At 38.6% G+C, this 21702-nt stretch overlaps 1 protein-coding gene across 2 annotated transcripts in view; it reads left to right on the plus strand.

Moving 5' to 3' along the window:
• The window catches only part of Zip48C (Zinc/iron regulated transporter-related protein 48C), a 348533-nt gene that overhangs the window by 34230 nt on the left and 292601 nt on the right, over positions 1-21702 (plus strand). For both annotated transcript variants that reach the window (XM_067136813.2, XM_067136812.2), the window contains exon 3: positions 5776-5877. In XM_067136813.2, the coding sequence (XP_066992914.2) occupies positions 5776-5877 (102 nt within the window). The remainder of the gene's footprint in view (positions 1-5775; positions 5878-21702) is intronic.

Raw genomic sequence — 21702 nt, forward strand, 5'->3', positions numbered from 1 at the left:
GATCTGGGGACGAGTTTGAAGGCCACTGACAGCGCTGTTCAACTCGAGCACGTCAAAATGGGGAGTGATGATTCACATCAGTACTGAGAATGTATGTGTAGAGGAATTTCGTGACTATAGCTGCAACGATGCTGAAGCAGATTGACCCTTGCTGGGAGGGCTACATAACAGCCCTTTCCGATGCTAAATATTGCTATTCTGCAATCCAAGGAATGTGCAAGAAGCGTGATTTCTTGGTATCAAAGAACGAGATCAGTGCTGTATTGAATAATAAAAGGCAAAAACTGGGCTTAATTCCAGAGGGGAGAAAACAGGCAATTCCATGATCAGCCATCAGCTGTACACCTGAAGTGCTGAGAAAAGTGAAGGCCCTTGTCTCAGGTGGTAACCCTGCCTCCCAAACTACTATGGCACGTAAGTCGGCCAAGTCTGTTTCAACTGTTAACACCATAATCATAAGGACCTGCAATTAGAAAAGCGGCATAAGTGCCAAGTTAACGAGTTGTTGCCTCGTCACATTTCAGAATTGTCAAAACACATCAGATGTAAGGCTTTTGAGGCGTTTGCTCTATTAACCAGCGTTTCATCTTAGGTCTAACACTAGACTCATCAAGAGTGGGATGTGTTAGATCCTACCCACTGACGCTGGGGTGTATGCAGGTGAACTTATCAGAAGCCCTTATAAGAGGCACAGTCTGATAACTGCATACGGGAGATAAATCTCCACAATGGAATTATTGCAATTCCAAATGGAAAATTCTAAATTCCCATGGAGGGGACAGCTGGGAAAATTTGGTGACATTAAAGCATATGTGTACCTTAGTGATTGTTACAAACCCTGCTCTATTTACTACCGCCCTAAAGACAAAAGAAATGATCAAATGTTGTATAAAGAATGCCAGGAAATTTTCCAATGGGTTTCGTGATCAAAATTGGATACTGCTACATTGGCAAATTGTGTCGCTAATAATGTAAAGGTGAACTCTACATACTATCAGCAAGAGGTTTTAACACCAAAATCAGGTATGGGTACATCAAGATAAAGCATCCTGCCACACCTTTCGTTCAACATACCTGCCAACTTTCCCGATTTAGGCGGGAGACTCCCGATTTTCGACAGTTTTTCCCGCCTCCCGATTATTTTATCTTTTCTCCCGATTTTAGCTTATTTTTTGGTGAACTTCGAACATTTGATTTCAAATCCCGCCATTTCAGCTTTTTTACGCCAGTGGCCGGAAGTCCTTCGCTCATTGGCCGCTTTCAAACGAAATATCGAAGTTTATTAATGGGAGAAATGTGCGCGAATGTGCGATGTTTATTGAAACCTGTATATCGCGACGCGTATATCGATTGTCAATCTCTCGTTCTCGCGTGCTATGTTCGTGTTCGTTCACGTCAGTCTAGTCGATTCCATCCTCTTTGGTCGATTCTAGAGACTAGTCGCTTTCTTAGTAATTTAGTGACATAATTTCAATGATAACGACTAGTGACTTTTCTAGAGATTTTAGGAGCCATTTGGAGACAATTCTGACTAATTGTAATTTATCTCAGTATAAATAAAATGTTTTGTCTGTACATTGCTCAGAATTTAAAAAGAATGATATTTCCGTACCGGTCGTGACCATAGTAACAAGGGGGAAATACACGTTTTAATTTTCCGTAATTTCTGTCTGTCTGTATGTATGTCTGTACGTACGCAGGCTCATCACGAGAAAACGGCTGAAGAGAATTTAATGAAAATCGGTATGTAACGTTGGGGAATAAGTCGCTACAATCTAGGCCATAAATAATTTTATTCACGCTGAGTGAAATGGTAGTTTAGGGGAAGGCCTAAAATTTAATTCGCAAATGTTTATGTTATTATTGGCCCTAGCGATAAATACTACATAACTAAAGTTATATATTATTAAATTTCCTATGATTTATGTCTTATGCATTTTTACCGTACCGGCTGTGATAACGGAGATATTCATGAATGTGGATTTTTTTTCCTAAGTCCGTATCAGCGCCGAGGTACAAGAAAATGTGTGAACACAATTTTATGTAGTCAGGGAATAAGGAACTACAGTCTATGCTATAAATAATTTTATTCACTCTGTTCGAAATGGTAGTTGAGGGGAAGGTGCCAAAAATTTTATTTTTAATTACCTATCTTAGTGGTCATATTGTACTACATAACAAAAGTTACAGAGAATGCAATTTCTGATTATTTGTCTTATTCAGTTTTGCGAGAGACAATTCTCATGATTGATTCGTATTGAAACTGACTTAAGCAAATTATCACAAAAATATACTCTATTATCACCACCTATTCAATACAAGCCACATGCTATGTGAATGAAATCTACATGATACTATATACACTTCTCAGGGACATTTTTCGCCCCTTGTTAAGGGCATCATCAACCATTAGGAAACCTTAAGTTCAAATCTGAAACATACTTTTCATTGTAATCCATGTATGAATAGATAATGTTTCAGATATGTGACCTTAAGTTTACCTAAAGGTTGATGATGCCCTTAACAAGGGGCGAAAAATGTCCCTGAGAAGTGTATATAGTATTACGTAGATTTCATCCACGTAGCACGTGGCTTGTATTGAATAGGTGGTAATAATGGAATAAATTATTTTTGTGATAATTTGCTTATTCAGTTTTACCGTTCCGACTACAATAATATTGGTGGTGATGGTGATTAAATTTTGAAGATTATAAGAATGAGGAAAGTCATGAAGGAACGATCGCTTGAATAACACAAGAGGAAGTCATGAAAGAAAGGACGACTCGCTTTACATTAGATGCTCTAATATCACAGATTCGGAAGAAAACTAAATGTGAAGGCCTCCAATATAGAAAGCTCATAAAATTGATCAACAATTACATTGACCATTGTTTGTTGTGATGTGCTTTGTGTATTCTGCTGCCATTTATCTACGATAGACGGGATTACTGCTGCGTTTCAAGTATAACAGCCTGTTTGAATATTGGCGGAAAGAAGCTGGGGAGTGGGGAGTTAGATCTCTCTCTTGTTTAGCATGCCATTCTTCTGGTTCATAAATTTTCTGATACTACTGGTACGTAACACACTGGATCATCATAGTATTCCAGCTATTCGATCCCTACTCTGAGGTAGTGATTTGAATGAGCAGTGTGCACACTTAAACAGAATAATTACACAGGAATGTTCGCGGCTGTCTGCAGCCTGGTCATTCTAGCTCTGAAACTTTGAACTGATAGGTTGACACTGCAGTACTTTTCGCTAAAAGTGAGAAAATGTGCTGTTTTCATTTTATCGAATATTTCGTATGAAAGCATTGCTTTTAATCACGACATTCATACTGGCATCGTCGTAATGACATGTTGACTTCAGTTGGGAAAACTATAAGGACAGTCTTTCTGAGAATTCCATAGCGAAACACGGGAACATCAGCTAGTTATTTGATCCAAATAGCATTGCGCTTCACATAGTTGCGCGGGCACTTGATGCAATATATTAATTTTTGCATTTCTAAGTAATGGCACTGCCTGCTGTCATTTATTGATGGATACAGTACTTTTGCATCCATCTCTTGGCACAGGCCAGAGTAAAGTGTAGCTTCCACCGCAGTCCCAATCAACATCCATGGCTGTGACAATATGGAAGTTGCTGGGGTATGGGTAGTGCTGAGTAATGACATTCAGAGCACGACTGGTGCATCTGAGTGTTATGAAAGGTGCTGCTTATAGGGTCAGTCGTGCTGCAATAGTACTTTCTGATCCAGTGAGGAAAGCAATGGGAAACTACCTCACTCCTCATATTGCCTAGTATGCCTCATTTTGGTGCTGCCATTGGTTTTTGGAGTTTCCTTATAACTGCATAACCTTTGGTGGTGCTATTTGAGGATCCAACCAGCCTCTGGGCTGATGACCTAACAGACAGACAGAAGTAATGGCATCTAAGTGCATGACTGATTCACACATGTGGAGCATGAGTTCATACTATTTTCGGTAGGCTTATCAGAGACCGATTATCCCACTCACGTACTTCCTGTGAGGGAATAGAGATGTGTAATTTTTAGCCTTGTAGTCTCGTATAGCAACAGTCGGGCTTTGAGACATTAAGTCTTTTAAATATATCGTAGTACTGTGTTGCGCAAGACATGAAGAATAAGCAATTTTGACCAATTTTATCTCCTGATTTTTCCTGATTTTCAAATCGAAATCTCCTGATTTTTGGTTTTGTAAAGTTGGCAGGTATGCGTTCAACCTGTTTGTTCTTAGAGAGAATTGAGATGGAAACTGGAATCTGTGCAATTCCTTTTACTGACATTCCGATGAAGGCACCCGATGGGTCACCCATGAACTTCTATGCATTTTGACTCCTAAAAAGGGCTTTAGGAAATAGACGTCCACGAACTATCAATGGCCTCTGGAAAGCCTGTTAGGAGGAGTAAGATAAGATGGACATGCTAGCTGCAATGCAAATTATGTTGTTGGGCTGTAGCTAGAAATGCTGGATTTTCAATTGGGCATGATCATTGGTGGAGACATGGCTTTTCATAAGCTAATTACCCTTCAAACATCGTCCCCAAAGATCCCGAATGACCTTCTGTAGATTAACACAATTCACGCTTATGTACTTCCACAACTGACATTGACAGTCTAAATCAGTTCTACAGTTACTTTGGCTGTTGCTATCACAGTCGTACAGCTCATAGCCCATGCATGACAGTCTCACAATTCCTCATGATATAGACCATCCGTTCTCTGCCCCTTGCCGATCCCACGTTGAACTCTTCCTTGTTGCACCAGGTGTGATGCTCACTACACAGCAGCTGGGCGAAGAGACTCAACTCCTTGTCGACAGATAGATAGAATGAACACTTAAGTTCCATGGACTGAGCACTCACAGAGACTGACACACATTTGCACAAACAATATTCCGTTTTCATAATACAAAAATCTCTACTGAAAATCTCACTCCACAAGCCAACTGGTCGAGAGGTTTGCTGGGTTCTGTACCTGCTATGTACGATTAAGTACTAAAATATGATGCAGATGTGTATTAAGTAGCTTTTATATTTTAGTGCCCATTTTCAACTATTTTAATGATCTTAGTTCCTATTTCTGAAATTACTTTAAGTGCTTATTTGTCTGCTTGTTTTATCCAAAATAAATGTCTAAACTTGTGGACTTGGATATCTCACCCATAAATTTCACCTTCAAACTCAGGTCTTTATTAATAAGAATGATAAAATCCTGAAATTTTATAAATAAGAGCCATGAGTATTGTGTGTGTGATGATGTTTTTATTGTAAGTATAATACATTGTGCTACATTGGATAATATTTTTTCAGTATCATACTAGTATGAAAATGAAAACCTACAACCTGTTTTCCAATCATTGACCGGGTCAGGGATGGAATGAATGAAGCCCCCATGTTGCGGCGAGGATAGGAGTTGTGTCAGCTGCCGAGGCCTCTCGTACTCCTCTGGGGCAATGATTAATGACTGACAGATGAAATGATATTGGAGAGTGTTGCTGGAATAAAAGACGTTAGAGGAAACTGGAGTACACAGAGAAAAACCTGCCCTGCCTCTGCTTTGTCCAGCACAAATCTCACATGGGGTGATCAGGATTTGAACCACGGAACCCAGCGGTGAGCGGCCGACGCGCTGCCACCTGAGTCACGGAGGCTTATCATACTAGTATAAATTTTCTTAATGAGTGTTATATTGTAAAACTTGCATGTATTTTACTTATGATCTAACGAGTTCAATGGTTTATAATTTTCAGGTGCACCAAAAGGACATTCTGCCAAAGAAACTGCTGTAGATCTTGCTACCTGTAATAGAAATGGAGTTGATGGTCCTTGGCTCACTGAAACATCAATTGAAGGTAATCATAAGCAAAATGAGTGATTAAGTCGAAAGAATTTTAAGTACCATATGGTATATAATGTCGTATGTCACAGATTTGTGTTCTCACATTTTTAACAATGCTAAGTGTTACACCAATAAACATGAATGGCAGGGGTCACCAACTAACCCCATGATTTTCATTTGTTAAGCCATACAGATTATACATTATTTTTAATATTCATGATCTAGGAATTCAATATACAGTGAAACCTCGGAATGCGAGTAACTTGGTCTACGAGTGTCTTGCAAGACGAGCAAATATTGTAAATAAATTGTAACTTGATAAGCGAGTGAGGTTCCACAATACGAGCGTCATGTCTGCCTACGTTTTCCTCTCCCCTGTTCGTTTGTTGAATGGATGAACGAGGTTTTTGGTCCTGTAGTGAAGAAATACCTTTCAGAAAATAATCTGCCATTCAAAGTCTTGCTGGTTATGGACAGTGCTCCTGCTCATCCTCCAGGCCTTGAGGACAACTTACTGGAGGAATTCATGCTCGTTAAGGCCGAGTTCCTTCCTCCCAACACTACTCCAGCCTTTGGATCAGCATTTCGAACTTCAAGAAGCTATACATCAAAGCACTATTTGAGTGATGCTTCGAAGTGACCGAAGAAACAAACCTTGCTCTCAGAGTATTTGGAAGAAATTATTTCCCCATCATGAACTGCCTGAATATCATTGATAAAGCCTGGGATGGAGTCACCGAGAGAACTCTCACTTCTGTTTGTGGAAAGCTGTGGCCTGACTGTGTTCTTGGACATGACTTTGAGAGGATTGTTGGTGAAAATGAGCCGCCAGTTGTGTCCTTAGGAAAGACTATGGAGTTGGAGGTGATTGACGTGGACATTCGAGAGCTGGTGGAAGAACATAGCCAGGAACTGTCCACCACCGAACTGATGGACTTGCATCACAAACAATGGGAGGAGGTTATGGAGGAGATCTCGCGCAAGGAAAAGTCAATGGAATCTCTCACTTCAACTGAGATTCAGGAGAAATGCAAAATGTGGGAAACGATGCAAAATTTTGTAGAAAAACACCCCCTGAATAAGGCTGTAGCAGTACAAGCGATGAATCAGTTCATTGACAATGCATTGTCACATTTTCATGAAATCCTCAAAAAGAAGCAAAAGAACAGTCATTGGATAGGTTCCTCGTTAAAGTTGCACGAAAAGGAAACAATTCCAGTGAGCCAACAGAGAGCAGTGATTCCGTTAGTGAAACTCGTGCTACACAGTAACTCTTCTCATGTCATCGCTCATCTCCCTCCTACCAACAATGATTCTATTGTAAGGTAAAGTGCAGTTTAATTTGTTTTAAGTTATATTTTGTTTCAGAACTGGTATGCGAATAAATATTTTTGTGTTGTGGACGAATCATCCACGTTTAAATGGTTTCTAATGGGAAAACTTGCTTTGATATACGAGCACTTTGGATTACAAGCATGTTGCCGGAACGAATTATACTCGCAATCCAAGGTTCCACTGTATTACATTTTCTGTTAGGTTTCATAAAATGTGATGAATAAAGCAGTTTTTCAGTGAAATTTTCTTCATTAGGGAAAGTTTATCAAAATTTAATTCTAGTACAAATAGATGGCTACTGGTGTAGGGATTTACTTCTTACTATCAACACTGTAAATTAATAATAAATTAATAATAATGATAAAACAGATGCTTTTCTATGCCCTAAAACTTCAGTGATATCCAAAAATTATGAACACTGAAGAATGAGTCAAGGAATAAGATTTTAAAAATTCTGTACCTTCGTAAGTTTCTTCTTGCCCACTAGTATCCATAACCTCTCTGGTAGGGGCTTGTTGAACAATATATTCAGTTTCAGTCTGAACTTTCACATACAGTAATTTGCAACTAAATTCACGGTCGGAGCTTTCGAGTCCCTCGTCAATTTCTTCCCCAGTCAGTTTTGGCCATTTTTACATTTTTTTAACACGTGATGGAAACAGAATAACGGTTCAAGCTACACATTCAAATACCACAGTAAGAGTAACACAACAAAAAACTGTCACTTGTCCCAACTAAACATACAAATCCAGAATAGCAATAACAAAACTGTGAACTGTCATCTGAGGCTCTAATTTTCGTCAACCTACAGAATATCCGTCGGAGACAAATTTTACAATTGTTTGAAATAAATGAACCAATGAAATGAGAGTTAGGACCAAGAAATGTCACTGGGGTCAATGACGAACTGCCTCGTTTGGTATGTGACTGTTAATGATCTGAAATGTATTGGAAATTACAAGAAAACTTTTCAGTATAAATGCTACTATAAATAAATTTATTTTCTCCAGATTTTACAGTTTTTCAACCTAATTAATCTTTACGGAAAAAATAGAAAAGAGAAAATAAATACAAATCAAGACAAGACCGAACTGGGAAAATACAAAACACTATAAGGATATAAATAATAGTCAACATTATTAATCAAAACCAGATGGCAAAAAACGGCACACAAAACAAAGCAAACCAAAAACAATGGCCTACCTATAAAAAGGTCTACTTACAATGGGCATGCATCAGTGCGTGTGTATCCACAGCCAGCTGCCTGTCCCATCATCAGCAGAGTCAGGCAGCGGAGTCCTGACCTACGACATCACTCTGACACACCCACGTCCTCACCCCACTCTGGCTGCTTACCTACATACCTGCTACTCCTATTATAACAACTACAACAGGAGAAACAGCATACATACATACATTCTTCTAAATTCTGCTTCCTTTAACCTCTTTATACAGCATTTTCTAACTACCTCTAAAAACTTGCTTATATTCCCAGGTTCTTTCCACTCCTTCACTGTCCAGTTAATGATCTTCTGTTCGTTATCTGGCTGTTTCATGGCTTCCAATTGTACCTCACTCATGAATTTTTCTCTCTCCACATGAGTTCCCTTACATGCTATTAACAAATGAAACTCTTCTCTTGTATCACCCCACAATAAACATATCGAATTGTCCTTCATTCTTGACTAATCCTTATTCATATAAATACTCACCATCCAACAAATTAGTCCTCTTCTCTCTGATCTGTTCACATTTTCTATTCTTATGTTTACTACTTGTTTGATTCTATTAAACATGTTTAGGGTCGTCCTTCTCCTACGTTCAGCCTCCAGCTCCTGTGTTTGAATATCTTTAATCCTTTTTTAATGTATTCCTCCAACACACTTCATTCCTCCTTTCCCATTCCTTCCCCCAATTGTTCCTAAACCCAACCTCTCACTAATACTTTTCACCTTATCAACCCAGTAATCTCCAAACACTCTCTTCATGATATCAACCTCTATATACTCATTGCACATAACTCTAGCCGCTGCATTAGCTGTGCAGTTTGGGAGGCCCATTACAATTTTGCTAAATCTGCTAACTATCTGATTCAGTATAATACGATCCTTCTTAACCCCCCATACTTCTTCTGTGTATAACACCCTACTTAATACCACTGTTTTAAATACCATTCTCTGTATATTAAAATCAATCCCCGGGAATTTATTTTCCAGTATTCTTATTTAATGTTAAAAATTTAATTATGGTCCGTATAGAATCGGAATTTACAATGTTAGTTAAGGATGAAAGGTTTCCACCTGTTCAATACATTGACATAGTTACTTAATTAAAATATCACATATTTGTTAGTATCATTATGGTACCGGTTTCGGTATCTCCCATGCCATCATCAGCCAATGAAAATTTGCAAGGTATTTTAGGTAATTACATGAAATATTAGTACAGTATAAAAACATATACAGAGCATGCTAACCTGTGTTGTGAAATTTTACAATGATGATATATACGTTAAAATCTATGTGGTTGAAATACAAAGGCCGATTGATCTTTTAGGGTGTTAGACACGCCATAAAACACAACACTTTCTTATATGTCAAAAAGATTTTTACAGCTAAAATATATGTGAATGGCCTTGGAGATTACAAGGTGTTGCTTTAAAAACTTCGTTATTATGCATAAAGCTGATTACATCCAAAAAACAAAAAACCTTTTCAACAATGACTTTTCCTATTATTAAGAAAGACCCAAGTCAGTCTTTACAGAAGCAATTGAAACAAACATTGAAAACATCTTCATTCCTCTTTAACGAATACAAGAAGCAGAAATTAATTAGCATGAACCCCGGCCTTCCTACTGCTAAAGCACTGCCAAAAATCCACAAGGCCGGAGTCCCCATTAGGCCAATTATTAATTACAGACCTAGCCCCCTTTACAAATTAGCGCAGTATATACAAAAATTCCTTTAACAACATTACAGATTCATGGCAAACAAATCCATAAAGAATTCCGTAGATTTCACTAAAGAATTAATTAAATTCCAATTACAGGATTACCACACTATACATTCTTTTGATATAGTAAATATGTTTTCTAACATCAAAACCAATAAATTGCTTCCCATCATTGCCAAGAATCTGAAAAAATACAGTCACTTAAGCAAGCTTGAAATCGATGAATTCATGGCTGTTTTAAAATTGCTGATCAGTAACAACTATTTCATTTTCGACCAGATTATTTATAAACAGAATGGCCTTGCAATAGGGTCTCCGGCCTCAGGAATTTTGGCAGAAATTTATTTAGATTTTTTAGAGGACACACAAATAAGTAACAATGAAAAATTCAAGAATGTTCTGTTTTGGTCTAGGTTTGTAGACAATACGTTTGTTATCCTAGATGAACGCATAACCAACGCCTCTACAACTCTTAATAATTTTAACACTATAGATACGGATATAAAATTTACACAAACTTCAGGTACAATTCAAAATGATTCAACCCACCCCTTAACTCACAAATGCGTAACCTATAACAGCTTAGTGAATCGTGCTTTGGATAAGGAAACTTGGATAAGGAACTGAACATCATCCGAGCTATGGCTAAAGCTAACGGTTTTAAAGGGATTTTATAGAATGAATAATAAGCAAATTCAAATATCGCCCTCATACGAATCTGATGAAAGATAGAACAGAAGCAAAGGAAATCAGTCAATGTTCTGGAAACACCCCGTTTACCGCCCCTACTTCTCCTTCCCTAGCGCTTCATCACACAGTACAAGATACAAGCAGACACACTCGTTGCGCTGCAGCCGTCAAGCAAGGTACACAGCTCTAGAGGTGAGTCAGCCGTATCAACATTTAGATTCAATCAGTTTCTCTATCAATTTTCTCGCTTTTCTTTCTTTTAACATAGGGTTTCATCATTACAGGTTTCCATTGAACTGAGAATCCATGTCCGCTTAACAACTGTAGGACAAATTAATATTACAGTTCAACCACTACACATACATCATTAAAAATACCACGTTTTTATACTCAACAAAGATAAGAAGACGGCTCAGTTTTAATAATCCTATTGTATATAACGAACTTTTAATCCAACAAAGTAACATATACAACTTCAATCCTTTAATTTTAGGATCGCATGTGAAGCCAGTATTACGAGTGTATAAGACCACTCACATACCAAATGAGGAATTTTATATTTTGACTTGCAAGAGTTTCCTTGTCACTCATTATAGTTTTAATCTAGCACAATAAGATGTTAATATTTAATTATAACAACATTTTATTGTCTGTATATATGGAGTTAAGTATGACAATATGCTGTTCATTGTTTTGAACGCCAAGTTTCTACACACTTTCCATGCAGCTAATGATGGTGTTAAAAATTGTGCACCGAAACATGTTCTGTAATTTGTAATAAATAATGTCGTAAATTATCATCCAACAACATTGCATATGTATTGAAAAGGTGGAACCTGCTATATGCTAATTTAATTGTGATCTCAGTTCAATACGGATAACAGCATGAAAATCCTTATGCATCTAAAATAACAAAAGTGTCATCTACATATCTTGCCCAGTCGTCATCATTATCATCATCTGGGTATCCTTCCAGTGGGCCGGGTAGGGCTTTTGTGGACAATATGCCTCTGTCGGTTCCTGTCATTATGGAGTTCCTCTCCTTTCACATCCTGCAGTGTTGTTCCTTTCTCGATAAGGTCTGCATTTATTTGGTCCAGCCACCTTCTTCTGGGATGTCCAACAGGTCTCCTTCCAGATATTGCCATTTCCAAGTATTGTCTGGGGTTTCTAGTCTCTTCCATCCTTTGCACATGCCCAAACCATTTCAACCGTGCAATGCGTAGTCTTTCTTCCATCGTACAGGTCACTTGCATGTCATTTCTAATGCACTCATTTCTAATTCTGTCTCTTGTTTTTTGTATAGCAGATTCTCTCTTTGTTTGGAACCATTCAGATCTACCATTTCCTATTTGTACACTGCTTTCACAGATTTCATATAGCAATTGGATCTTACGAATTAGAGAACTTGGAACCCTTAGTTTATGCAAACATTCCCATATTTTCTACTTGGAACACTGCCATAGGCTTTTTCTATATCTAGGAACACTACTATCAGATCTTTCCATTTTTCCCAGTACTTTTCCGTTAGTTGTCTATTGGCAAAAATTAGATCTATTGTTCCTCTGTTGCCTCTGAAGCCGTGTTGTTCTTCTTTAAACTGATGTTCTATCCTTGTTAATCTCTTTGCTATGATCTTTTCCAATAACTTGTGGCAGTGTGGTAGCAGGGTAATTCTTCTGTAGTTTGTACACTTTCTTCTGCTTCCTTTCTTGAATACTGGTATGATCAATCCTTTTTTTCCATTCATCTGGTATCTTATTTTCTCTCCAGATTACTCCTAGTGTTTGATGTAGCCACTGAAGACCTTGTATGCCTGCCGTTTTGATTATATCTGCAGATAATCCATCTACTCCTGATGAATTTCCTCTTTTCATGCGCTTAGGGCATTTTCTGTTTCTGACCACGTAATTGGTCTTTCTTCTTCTCCATGTTTGATAGGTTCATTGTTTTCGTGCTTCTCTTCTTCATTGCCATTTTACAACTTGTCGAAGTAGTTTCCCATTTCTTCTCTGATGTTTTTCATATTGCGGGTTACTATTCCATCCTCTGTTTCAATTGCTTTAATATCCTCTTTGTCTGATCTCCCACTCTTGAATATTCCATACAACATCTTTTGATTCCCTTTTGATTCCTCCTCTAGTTTTTAGGTGAACGTCCTCCAACTCTTATCGTTCTCCTCCTTCACAATTCTCTTCACTAATAATTTTTTATCTCTATATATTTGTTTGAGGTAGGCTATTTTTTGGTTATCTTGTAGTAAGACACTTTGCATTTGTTTTTGCTTCTCAACATCTTTATGTTTCTTTACCATATTTCAGTCTTTAATAGCTTCTCTTACTTTTTCACTCCACCAACTGCTCTCTTTCTTCATTCTTCCTCCACTTGTTTTGCCTCATACTTCTACTGCATAACTCACTAATGTTGTTTCAAACAGGTTCCATTCCTCCTGTGCACTTTGTGTTTCATTTTTTGGTACCTTTTCCATTACTAACTCTTGAAAAGGTATTTTATTTGCCTCATCTTTCAATTTCCAATCTTTTATTCTTGGTATTTTCTGTGTACTTGATGTTCGCACAACCTTGTAGTTCCAGTCAGCTATTAGTAGCCTGTGATCAGTCTAAACATTCACTGGGAATAACTTTTACCTCTCTCATGCCTTCTCCACTTTTTCTAAATGTTATTACATAATCAATGACTGTTTTACTTCTTCCATCCCAGCTGTATCTGGTTATTTTATGGCTGTCTTGTTTCTTGAGGAAAGTTTTTTTTATTATCATGTTATTTCTGGCAGAGAAATCTAGGACATTCTTGCCTTCAGCATTCCTTCCTCCATTTCCAACGGGCCCCATTACCTCTTCATAGCCTGTTTTCTATCTACTCCAACTTGGGCAGTTAGATCTCCTATTATTAAAATTATCCTCATGTACGGGGTCCTCCATTTTCTCAAGGAACTCTTGCTTTTCGTCATCATTACATCGTGTCTGCAGAGCATATACTTGGATTATTGTGAGACTGTTACTGCCAAGTTTTACTCTGGCTTTGATCATTCTTTCATTTATATATATGATATCTGTTATGGCTTCAATATCTTATTGTAGCACAAATCCAACTCAGTTCTTTGTTTCCTTCTTGTTACCATGCCAGAGTAGCTTGTAATCTTCCCTCAGTTTCTTTGATTTCATCCCCTTCCGTTTTGTCTCACTCATTCCTAATATATGAATCTTCCTCCTTTCCATCAGGTCAACTATCTCTTCACAGTTGTTGGTCAGTGTAATTATATTCAAGGTTGCTACTCTCAGTCTGGTTTGTTGGTAAGGTCTATTCTGGTTGTAATGTCTTTGATCGGTATATCTTCTTGCATTTTCAGGATAAGCATCAGCCTTCTTAGGGTCATCATTAGTTTCTGAAATGCCAGAAGTGGAGTGTTTTTCTAGTATGTTCGATCCGAGGCTTGTCCGTACATTGAAAGCAGTCAAACAATTACTTCTTTACTGGCTTGCTGGGCCAAACATAAAGAAGGATTTTCTTTTGGGGTTTACTCCCTTAGCCTTTGAGGATCCCTCCTCATCCCACAAGGCAGTGGGTTCCATCTGTACTACCCCAGAGGATGGGTTGCCTCTTCCGCCAGCTCTGCTGTACCGAATCATCATCTCCGCCTTCGCTGCCGTTGAGGTCTTCACCCGTAACCCTTCCGTGATATACCCCACGGGACTGGGTCCCTGTCTGAACTCAGCCATCCTATCACTCTGGCCTACTGGAGTGTAAGATGCCCACCCCCACGACGTGGACGCGCCAGACAAGAATTACTCAAGTGGAGGACAAGGAAGGTGGCCCTGTCTCCCTTGAGCAGGGTTGATGGTTGTATATGATGCCCTTTCTGTTGGTATATTGTGTTATCTGTATATATAAAAGAACATTTCCCGACCGACCGGAATGAATCTCCTGTTTAAGTAAGGAAACCTAGGTGATGTGTTTTCGGCAACTCCACTTAAGGGGAACTAAAAAGGGGGTGAAATTTTAAAACGAGCATGTCTACAGTATATCTCAAAAGCTTAACATGTTACAGAATTGAAACATGGTATTTTTTATCTCTGTTAAAAGTAAAAAATCATGTATTTTTTGTTTTTGGAAAAAACATTTAGGTGGGGGTAAAAGTGACTGAAAATGGGGTTGAATTATTTTAATTAAGATACTGATATCTCATAAACTGAAGATGTTACTGATATGAATTTTGGTGTTTGGAATCTCCTTTTTAAAAAAATATGTATTTTTTGTTTTCAGAAATCCACTTGGGGGGGCAGGGGGAATTGAAAAATTAGTTGAATTATTTGTATGAAGATACTATTATCTCAAAAACAAAAAAATTTTGCAGACGTGAAAATTAGTTTTTGGAAGCTGCTTTAAAAGTAAAGAAACACGTATTTTCAGAAAATCCAATTGAAAAATTAATTGAATTAATTGTATGAGGATACTACTACATCTTATAAAAACTAAAGTTGTTACAGACATGAACATTGGTATTTGGATCTCCTTTAAAAACAAAGAAAAATGCATTTTTGTGGGGAAAGGAGTTGAATTTCTTTTATGACACATTTCTCAAAAAACTGAAGATGTTAGAGTCGTGATAATTGGTATTTAGAAGATCCTTTACTATTAAAGAAACAAGTATTTTTTGCTGCAAAATTCACTGAGGGGGGGTGGGTGGGGTGTGTGTGTGTGTGTGTGTGTGCGTGTGTGTGTGTGGGGGGGGGGGGGAGAAAGAGAGAGACTTGCACCAGGCTACTGTCCAAGATTAATAAAAGATCTGATGGAAGGGTGTTTTCAATAGAAGAAAGGATGGCAGCAAATAATATACTGCTTAAACAATGGAGAGACGAAGACAAGTTCATGCAGTAATTGGGGTCTTAACAGGGACTTACACACTCTCTCCTGTACATCTTTACTACAAACCCTAAATACCCACATAATCATATAAGATATGTGTAACCTTTATTTATAACCTTGTTAATGTGAACCTGATTTTTCACCCTGTTGATGATCATCATCCTGCTGTCCATCTCACAATGTTGTTGAGTTCTTTCTTTTTGCAGTTGCTGACAATTCAGTGTCTTATTTGTTACTCTATACAGTAAAACAGTTGGTCACCCTTCTTGTGTTTGTAGATTTACTAGCTCATTAACCTCTTAACATAGCAATTATTTACAAAATTGCAGTTCTTTTTTTACCTATTTTTTATTGTTAAAATGGACTATTTATTGTAAAACAGTGACAGTAGTAACAATGAAAGTAGATTTTATGAACATAACAATGAAATATAAGCCGCTGAAAAGTTCCTGTTTGAAAATCCCGAGTATACTCGTGATATTTTTTTAATAGGTTCTTTTTTAACCCTTCAGTACTCGCGTGGAGTTTTGTCACACCAGTGCTCGCTCGGGGTAAAATGTTAAAATGTTACCCCGTTCCTTCGTGTATATTTACTGTAACTTAAAAATGAAATTATGCTCTTTTTATGACTCACTTGACAAAGGGCCCTGTAAATGAATAAAACACAATTAATGTAACTCCTACTATTGCCATTAGTATATACACTATGCAGAAAATAGATATCTTGCATAATTTCAAAGCAGACAATCTCGTTCATAATAGCACTGGAGTTCATAGTCTTATAAACTAGAAATATGAACATCAATCACACTTCATTACTATTTGAACACTGACGTTTAGCCTCTTTTAGTCACTATTGGTTTTCTTGTTGAGTCACGGTACTGAAATGGTTTTGGCACATACTTTTCACACAGCACACAAGAGTTTTCGCTTTTCCTGTCCCGACTTCTAGGACATACAGCACATCGTAGAGATGATCCTGGTGTTTTCCTCTTCAAGGTTGGAGTCAGAGAGGTCTGGAAAATTTCTTCCTTAACATTTGAACTCATTTCAAGGCTTTCACTCTGATACTGCGAGGCAAACTTGTTTGGTCTGCTCCAATGGCTATCCTAGGTTTCACCAGTCCCATTGCAATTGAGCGATCATCAATAAAAAAATTTAAAATGTAATTAGATCCGTAACGTCACGTGTTTTCAGCCTAGACCCAGGCAAGCACGATGAAACTTTGTTGTGAGCATGAGTATGAATGTTTTTAGGAGGCACTATGGTGCTCCATTTAGTCACCATTACGTCTATATATGTAGTTTTCGCAGGGCCTGTTTGAAGCGTCGTCATTTTCACTCCTGGATGCATTGGCACATTCCTCTTCAGGTAAGTCAGTAACATCCTGTTCTGAGAGTAAATCATGCTCTGATGTTTCTGTGTTGTCCTCTTCACCATCGTTGTCTGAATCCACTAATTATTTGTCAGATAATTCAGAAAGGAGTTGACGAATTCGTTCCTGGTCCTTGCTAATGTTCCCGGCTATATCATGACTCATATTTACTGTCTATACTAAAGTAGCTAGTCGTTCTCACAATAAACACACACGCAAGAATGAAAATCAACAAAACATGAGTCTGCCAATTTACTTCCGCCAGTGCTCGCATGGGGCAATATGTTACCCCAGTCAACTTTGTGTCACTGCCAGAAACGTACTGACGCACAAAGATTTATGACAGGCAGGTCAGGAGGTGCCACACAGTGTCCTTGAAAGGTACACAACAGCCCAGTATACAGTACACGACAGAAAAAAATCGGCGGCCGTTTTCCAAAGGTTGGGGTAATTTATTACCCTGCGTGAGTACTGGAGGGTTAACTTACATGTAAAATAAACAACACAACAGTAAGCAGATGGCAAGTAAGATAACATGACACTCAATACTGTACAAGAAAGACATTGTTCATATGTTTGTAGCTGTGTGAAATGCCCTAAAACAAGGATCAACGCACAATGCTACATCGTACTCCTTACACATGTACCTGGATTCCCTTTGTGCCTTCTTCCCTCTAGCATCGCACACTCTGCTACACATTCTGCATATCCTTGGATTTTGTTTGTTATCTGTTGGAGGAATTACGGAAGGAAAATGGCGGCCAGTAAGTCGCATTGGGGTTGCTTTTGCTGATGGATGACCTTCCGCTTTCGGAGAAAATTCCTCTCTGTGATGTTGTGCAATTGTTTTCTGAGCGACAGCCACACGAAAGTCAAGAGTATTCTTCTTTCCTCCGTGTTTTTTGAAGATGACAAAATCATTCCATACTGCTAGTTCTAAGAGGTAAAAAAATATCATCCTATAAAGCTTTTTTCCTCTCTGCCATGGCAGGGGGTTAGTAGCGGTTTGTTGATCTACTTTATCAACACCCCACATTGTTTCATTATACGCGAACACAGATTTTGATTTCACAACTTCCTTTTCCCGTCCTCTACATCTTTCCATTTCTGCATTATGGATGGTTGATAGGATGCAGACATCTCTTGTCTTTCCATTTTATTGCAGTCAGTTTACCTCGTTGGAATGCTGCAATCTCCCCCTTCTTGAGTTTCGTGCGCCAAAAATTTGGAGGCATATCTGCTCTATTGGTAGGCACAGTGCCTAACATATCCATGCCATTGGTAATCAGAATGTTGGCCAGTCGGGTAGAACTGTGATAGTTATCCACAGTTAGACAGTACACCTTATTTGACAGGGGTTTCATCAGTGTCATAACAACTTGTGATGGCATGGGTAGATGTTTGTAGTCATCATCAAATTTAGAGCCCTTATTCGTATATATGATCAGTGGCCAAACATAACCTGCAGCTGACTCACATAGCACGAATGTTTTGATACCAAATCTGGCTCTCTTGAGAGGCAGATATTGGACCCAGATCAGTCGCCCTGTATACAGCAACAGGCTTTCGTCAATTGTCACATCCCTTTTCAGGGTACACACAGTTCTGAATTTAGTAGACATGTGATTCAGGATAGGCCATATTTTCTTTAGTTTAGGTGGTGGATGATTTTTTGCAACATATGTACCATTATCTGAAAAGTGTAGGTACCTCTTTTTAAGTTCACAAATCTTCGGAAAGGAAGAAGTTAAGAATAATAAATTACACCACCTTTCCAATACTTGTCTTTCCTTATATTTAGGATATAAACATTACAACTGGTGTTGTAAGTTGGGACATGTTTCACTTAACTGTCGTAAGCATCATCAGCCGAAAATAAATCTTAGCCGGAAAGTATATTAGGGTAGGGCCCCTAACCAAATACGGTAGAGACAATACGCGACACGGATTTAGCCTTGTTAAAATTAGAGACAATTCGACGGTGGCGCCCCTAGTTACTTGACCTGAGAAAATCGCGCTAAAATTTAAATATCAATGGAAATGTATATACAGAAATGGATAAATAAATTACGTCTAGAAAGAAAGTGTTATTGAGATATTAATTTCGAAGTTGGTAAAGCAATTCTGGATAAATGAATGAAGAATTATTTAAAAGGTTATTATTCAAAGACTGAAATTAGACATATAAACAAGATGTGAAATGGACTGCTGTGAAATGGCTTGATCTTTCATTTATGCATTACTTTTTTAGCTTTAGCATTCCTGCCTGAACTCTTATGGTTGGATTTGTCTTTTTTCTCATTTAAAAACATTGTATCATCACATTAAGACACTTGTCAATAAAAATATCGGCACATTCCTTACTCTGCGAACCATGTGACCTTGCGGCGGTGGGGAGGCTTGCGTGTCCCAATGATGCAGATAGCCGAGCCGCAGGTGCAACCATATCGGATGGGTATCTGTTGAGAGACCAGACTAACGAATGGTTCATCGAAAGGGGGGTAGCAGCCTTTCGGTTGTTGCAAGGGCGGCAGTCTAGATGATTGACTGATACGGCCTTGTAATAATACTCAACATGGCTTAGCTGTGTTGATACTGCTACACGGCTGAAAGCAACGGGAAACTACAGCCGTAACCACCTCCCGAGGACATGCAGCTCTCTCTGTATGAAAGATGTACTGATGATGGCTTCCTCCCGGGTAAAATATTCCGGAGGTAAACTAGTCCCCCATTCGGATCTCCGGGTGGGGACTACACGAGAGGGGGCGATCATCAGGAAGATGGATACTGACATTCTGCGAGTCGGAGCGTGGAATGTTAGGAGTTTGAATCGTTGTGGTAGGTTAGAGAATCTGAAAAGGGAGATGGATAGTCTAAAGTTAGATGTAGTTGGTATAAGTGAAGTACGTTGGCAGGAAGAACAGGATTTTTGGTCAGGCGACTACCGAATTATCAACACGAAATCAAACAGGGGTAATGCAGGAGTTGGTTTAATAATGAATAAGAAAATAGGGCAGCGGATAAGCTACTACGACCAGCATAGTGAAAGAATTATTGTCGCCAAGATAGACACCAAACCAATGCCCACCACAATAGTGCAGGTCTATATGCCTACTAGTTCAGCGGATGATGAAGAAATTGAAAGAATATATGAGGAGATAGAAGATTTAATACAATATGTCAAAGGTGACGAGAATCTAATTGTGATGGGAGACTGGAACGCAGTGGTAGGCCAAGGAAGAGAAGGTAGCACAGTAGGAGAATTTGGATTGGGACAAAGGAACGAAAGAGGAAGTCGGCTGGTTGAATTCTGCACTGACCATAATTTAGTCCTCGCCAATACTTGGTTCAAACACCACAAACGACGGCTGTATACGTGGACGAGACCTGGAGATACTGGAAGGTATCAAATAGACTTCATTATGATTAGGCAGAGATTCAGAAACCAGGTGTTGGATTGCAAAACTTTCCCAGGAGCAGACGTGGACTCTGACCACAACTTGTTGGTCATGAAATGCCATCTGAAGTTGAAGAAATTGAAGAAAGGAAAGAATGCAAAAAGATGGGATCTAGACAAGTTGAAAGAAAAGAGTGTGATGGATCGTTTCAAGGAACATGTTGCACAAGGACTAAATGAAAAGGCCGAAAGAAACACAGTAGAGGAAGAGTGGAGAGTCATGAAAAATGAAGTCAGTAGGGCTGCTGAAGAAATGTTAGGAAGGAAGAAAAGATCAACTAAGAATCAGTGGATAACTCAGGAGATACTAGACCTGATTGATGAACGACGAAAATACAAGAATGCTAGAAATGAAGAGGGCAGAAAAGAATACAGGCGATTAAAGAATCAAGTGGATAGAAAGTGCAAGGTAGCTAAGGAAGAATGGCTGAAGGAGAAATGCAAGGATGTCGAAGGCTGTATGGTCCTGGGAAAGGTAGATGCTGCATACAGGAAAATCAAGGAAACCTTTGGAGAAAGGAAATCTAGGTGCATGAATATTAAGAGCTCAGATGGAAAGCCACTTCTAGGGAAAGAAGACAAAGCAGAAAGATGGCAGGAGCATATCCAACAGTTGTATCAAGGTAACGATGTAGATAATTTCGTTCTGGAACATGAAGAGGCTGTTGATGCTGATGAAATGGGAGACCCAATTTTGAGGTCAGAGTTTGACAGAGCTGTGAGTGACCTAAATAGGAACAAGGCACCTGGAATTGATGATATTCCCTCTGAATTACTGACTGCCTTAGGAGAAACCAGCATGGTAAGGTTATTTCATTTAGTGTGCAAGATGTATGAGACAGGAGAAGTCCCATCCAATTTTCGGCAGAATGTTGTTATACCTATTCCCAAGAAAGCCGGTGCTGACAGGTGTGAAAACTACCGCACTATTAGTTTAGTATCTCATGCCTGCAAAATTTTAACACGTATTATTTACAGAAGAATGGAAAAACAAGTTGAAGCTGAGTTGGGGGAAGATCAATTTGGCTTCAGAAGAAATGTAGGAACACGTGAAGCAATCCTGACTTTACGTCTGATCTTAGAGGATCGAATCAAGAAGGACAAGCCCACGTACATGGCATTCGTAGATCTAGAAAAGGC

Source organism: Anabrus simplex, chromosome 1 (assembly GCF_040414725.1).
Source record: "Anabrus simplex isolate iqAnaSimp1 chromosome 1, ASM4041472v1, whole genome shotgun sequence".
Lineage (NCBI taxonomy): Eukaryota > Metazoa > Arthropoda > Insecta > Orthoptera > Tettigoniidae > Anabrus > Anabrus simplex.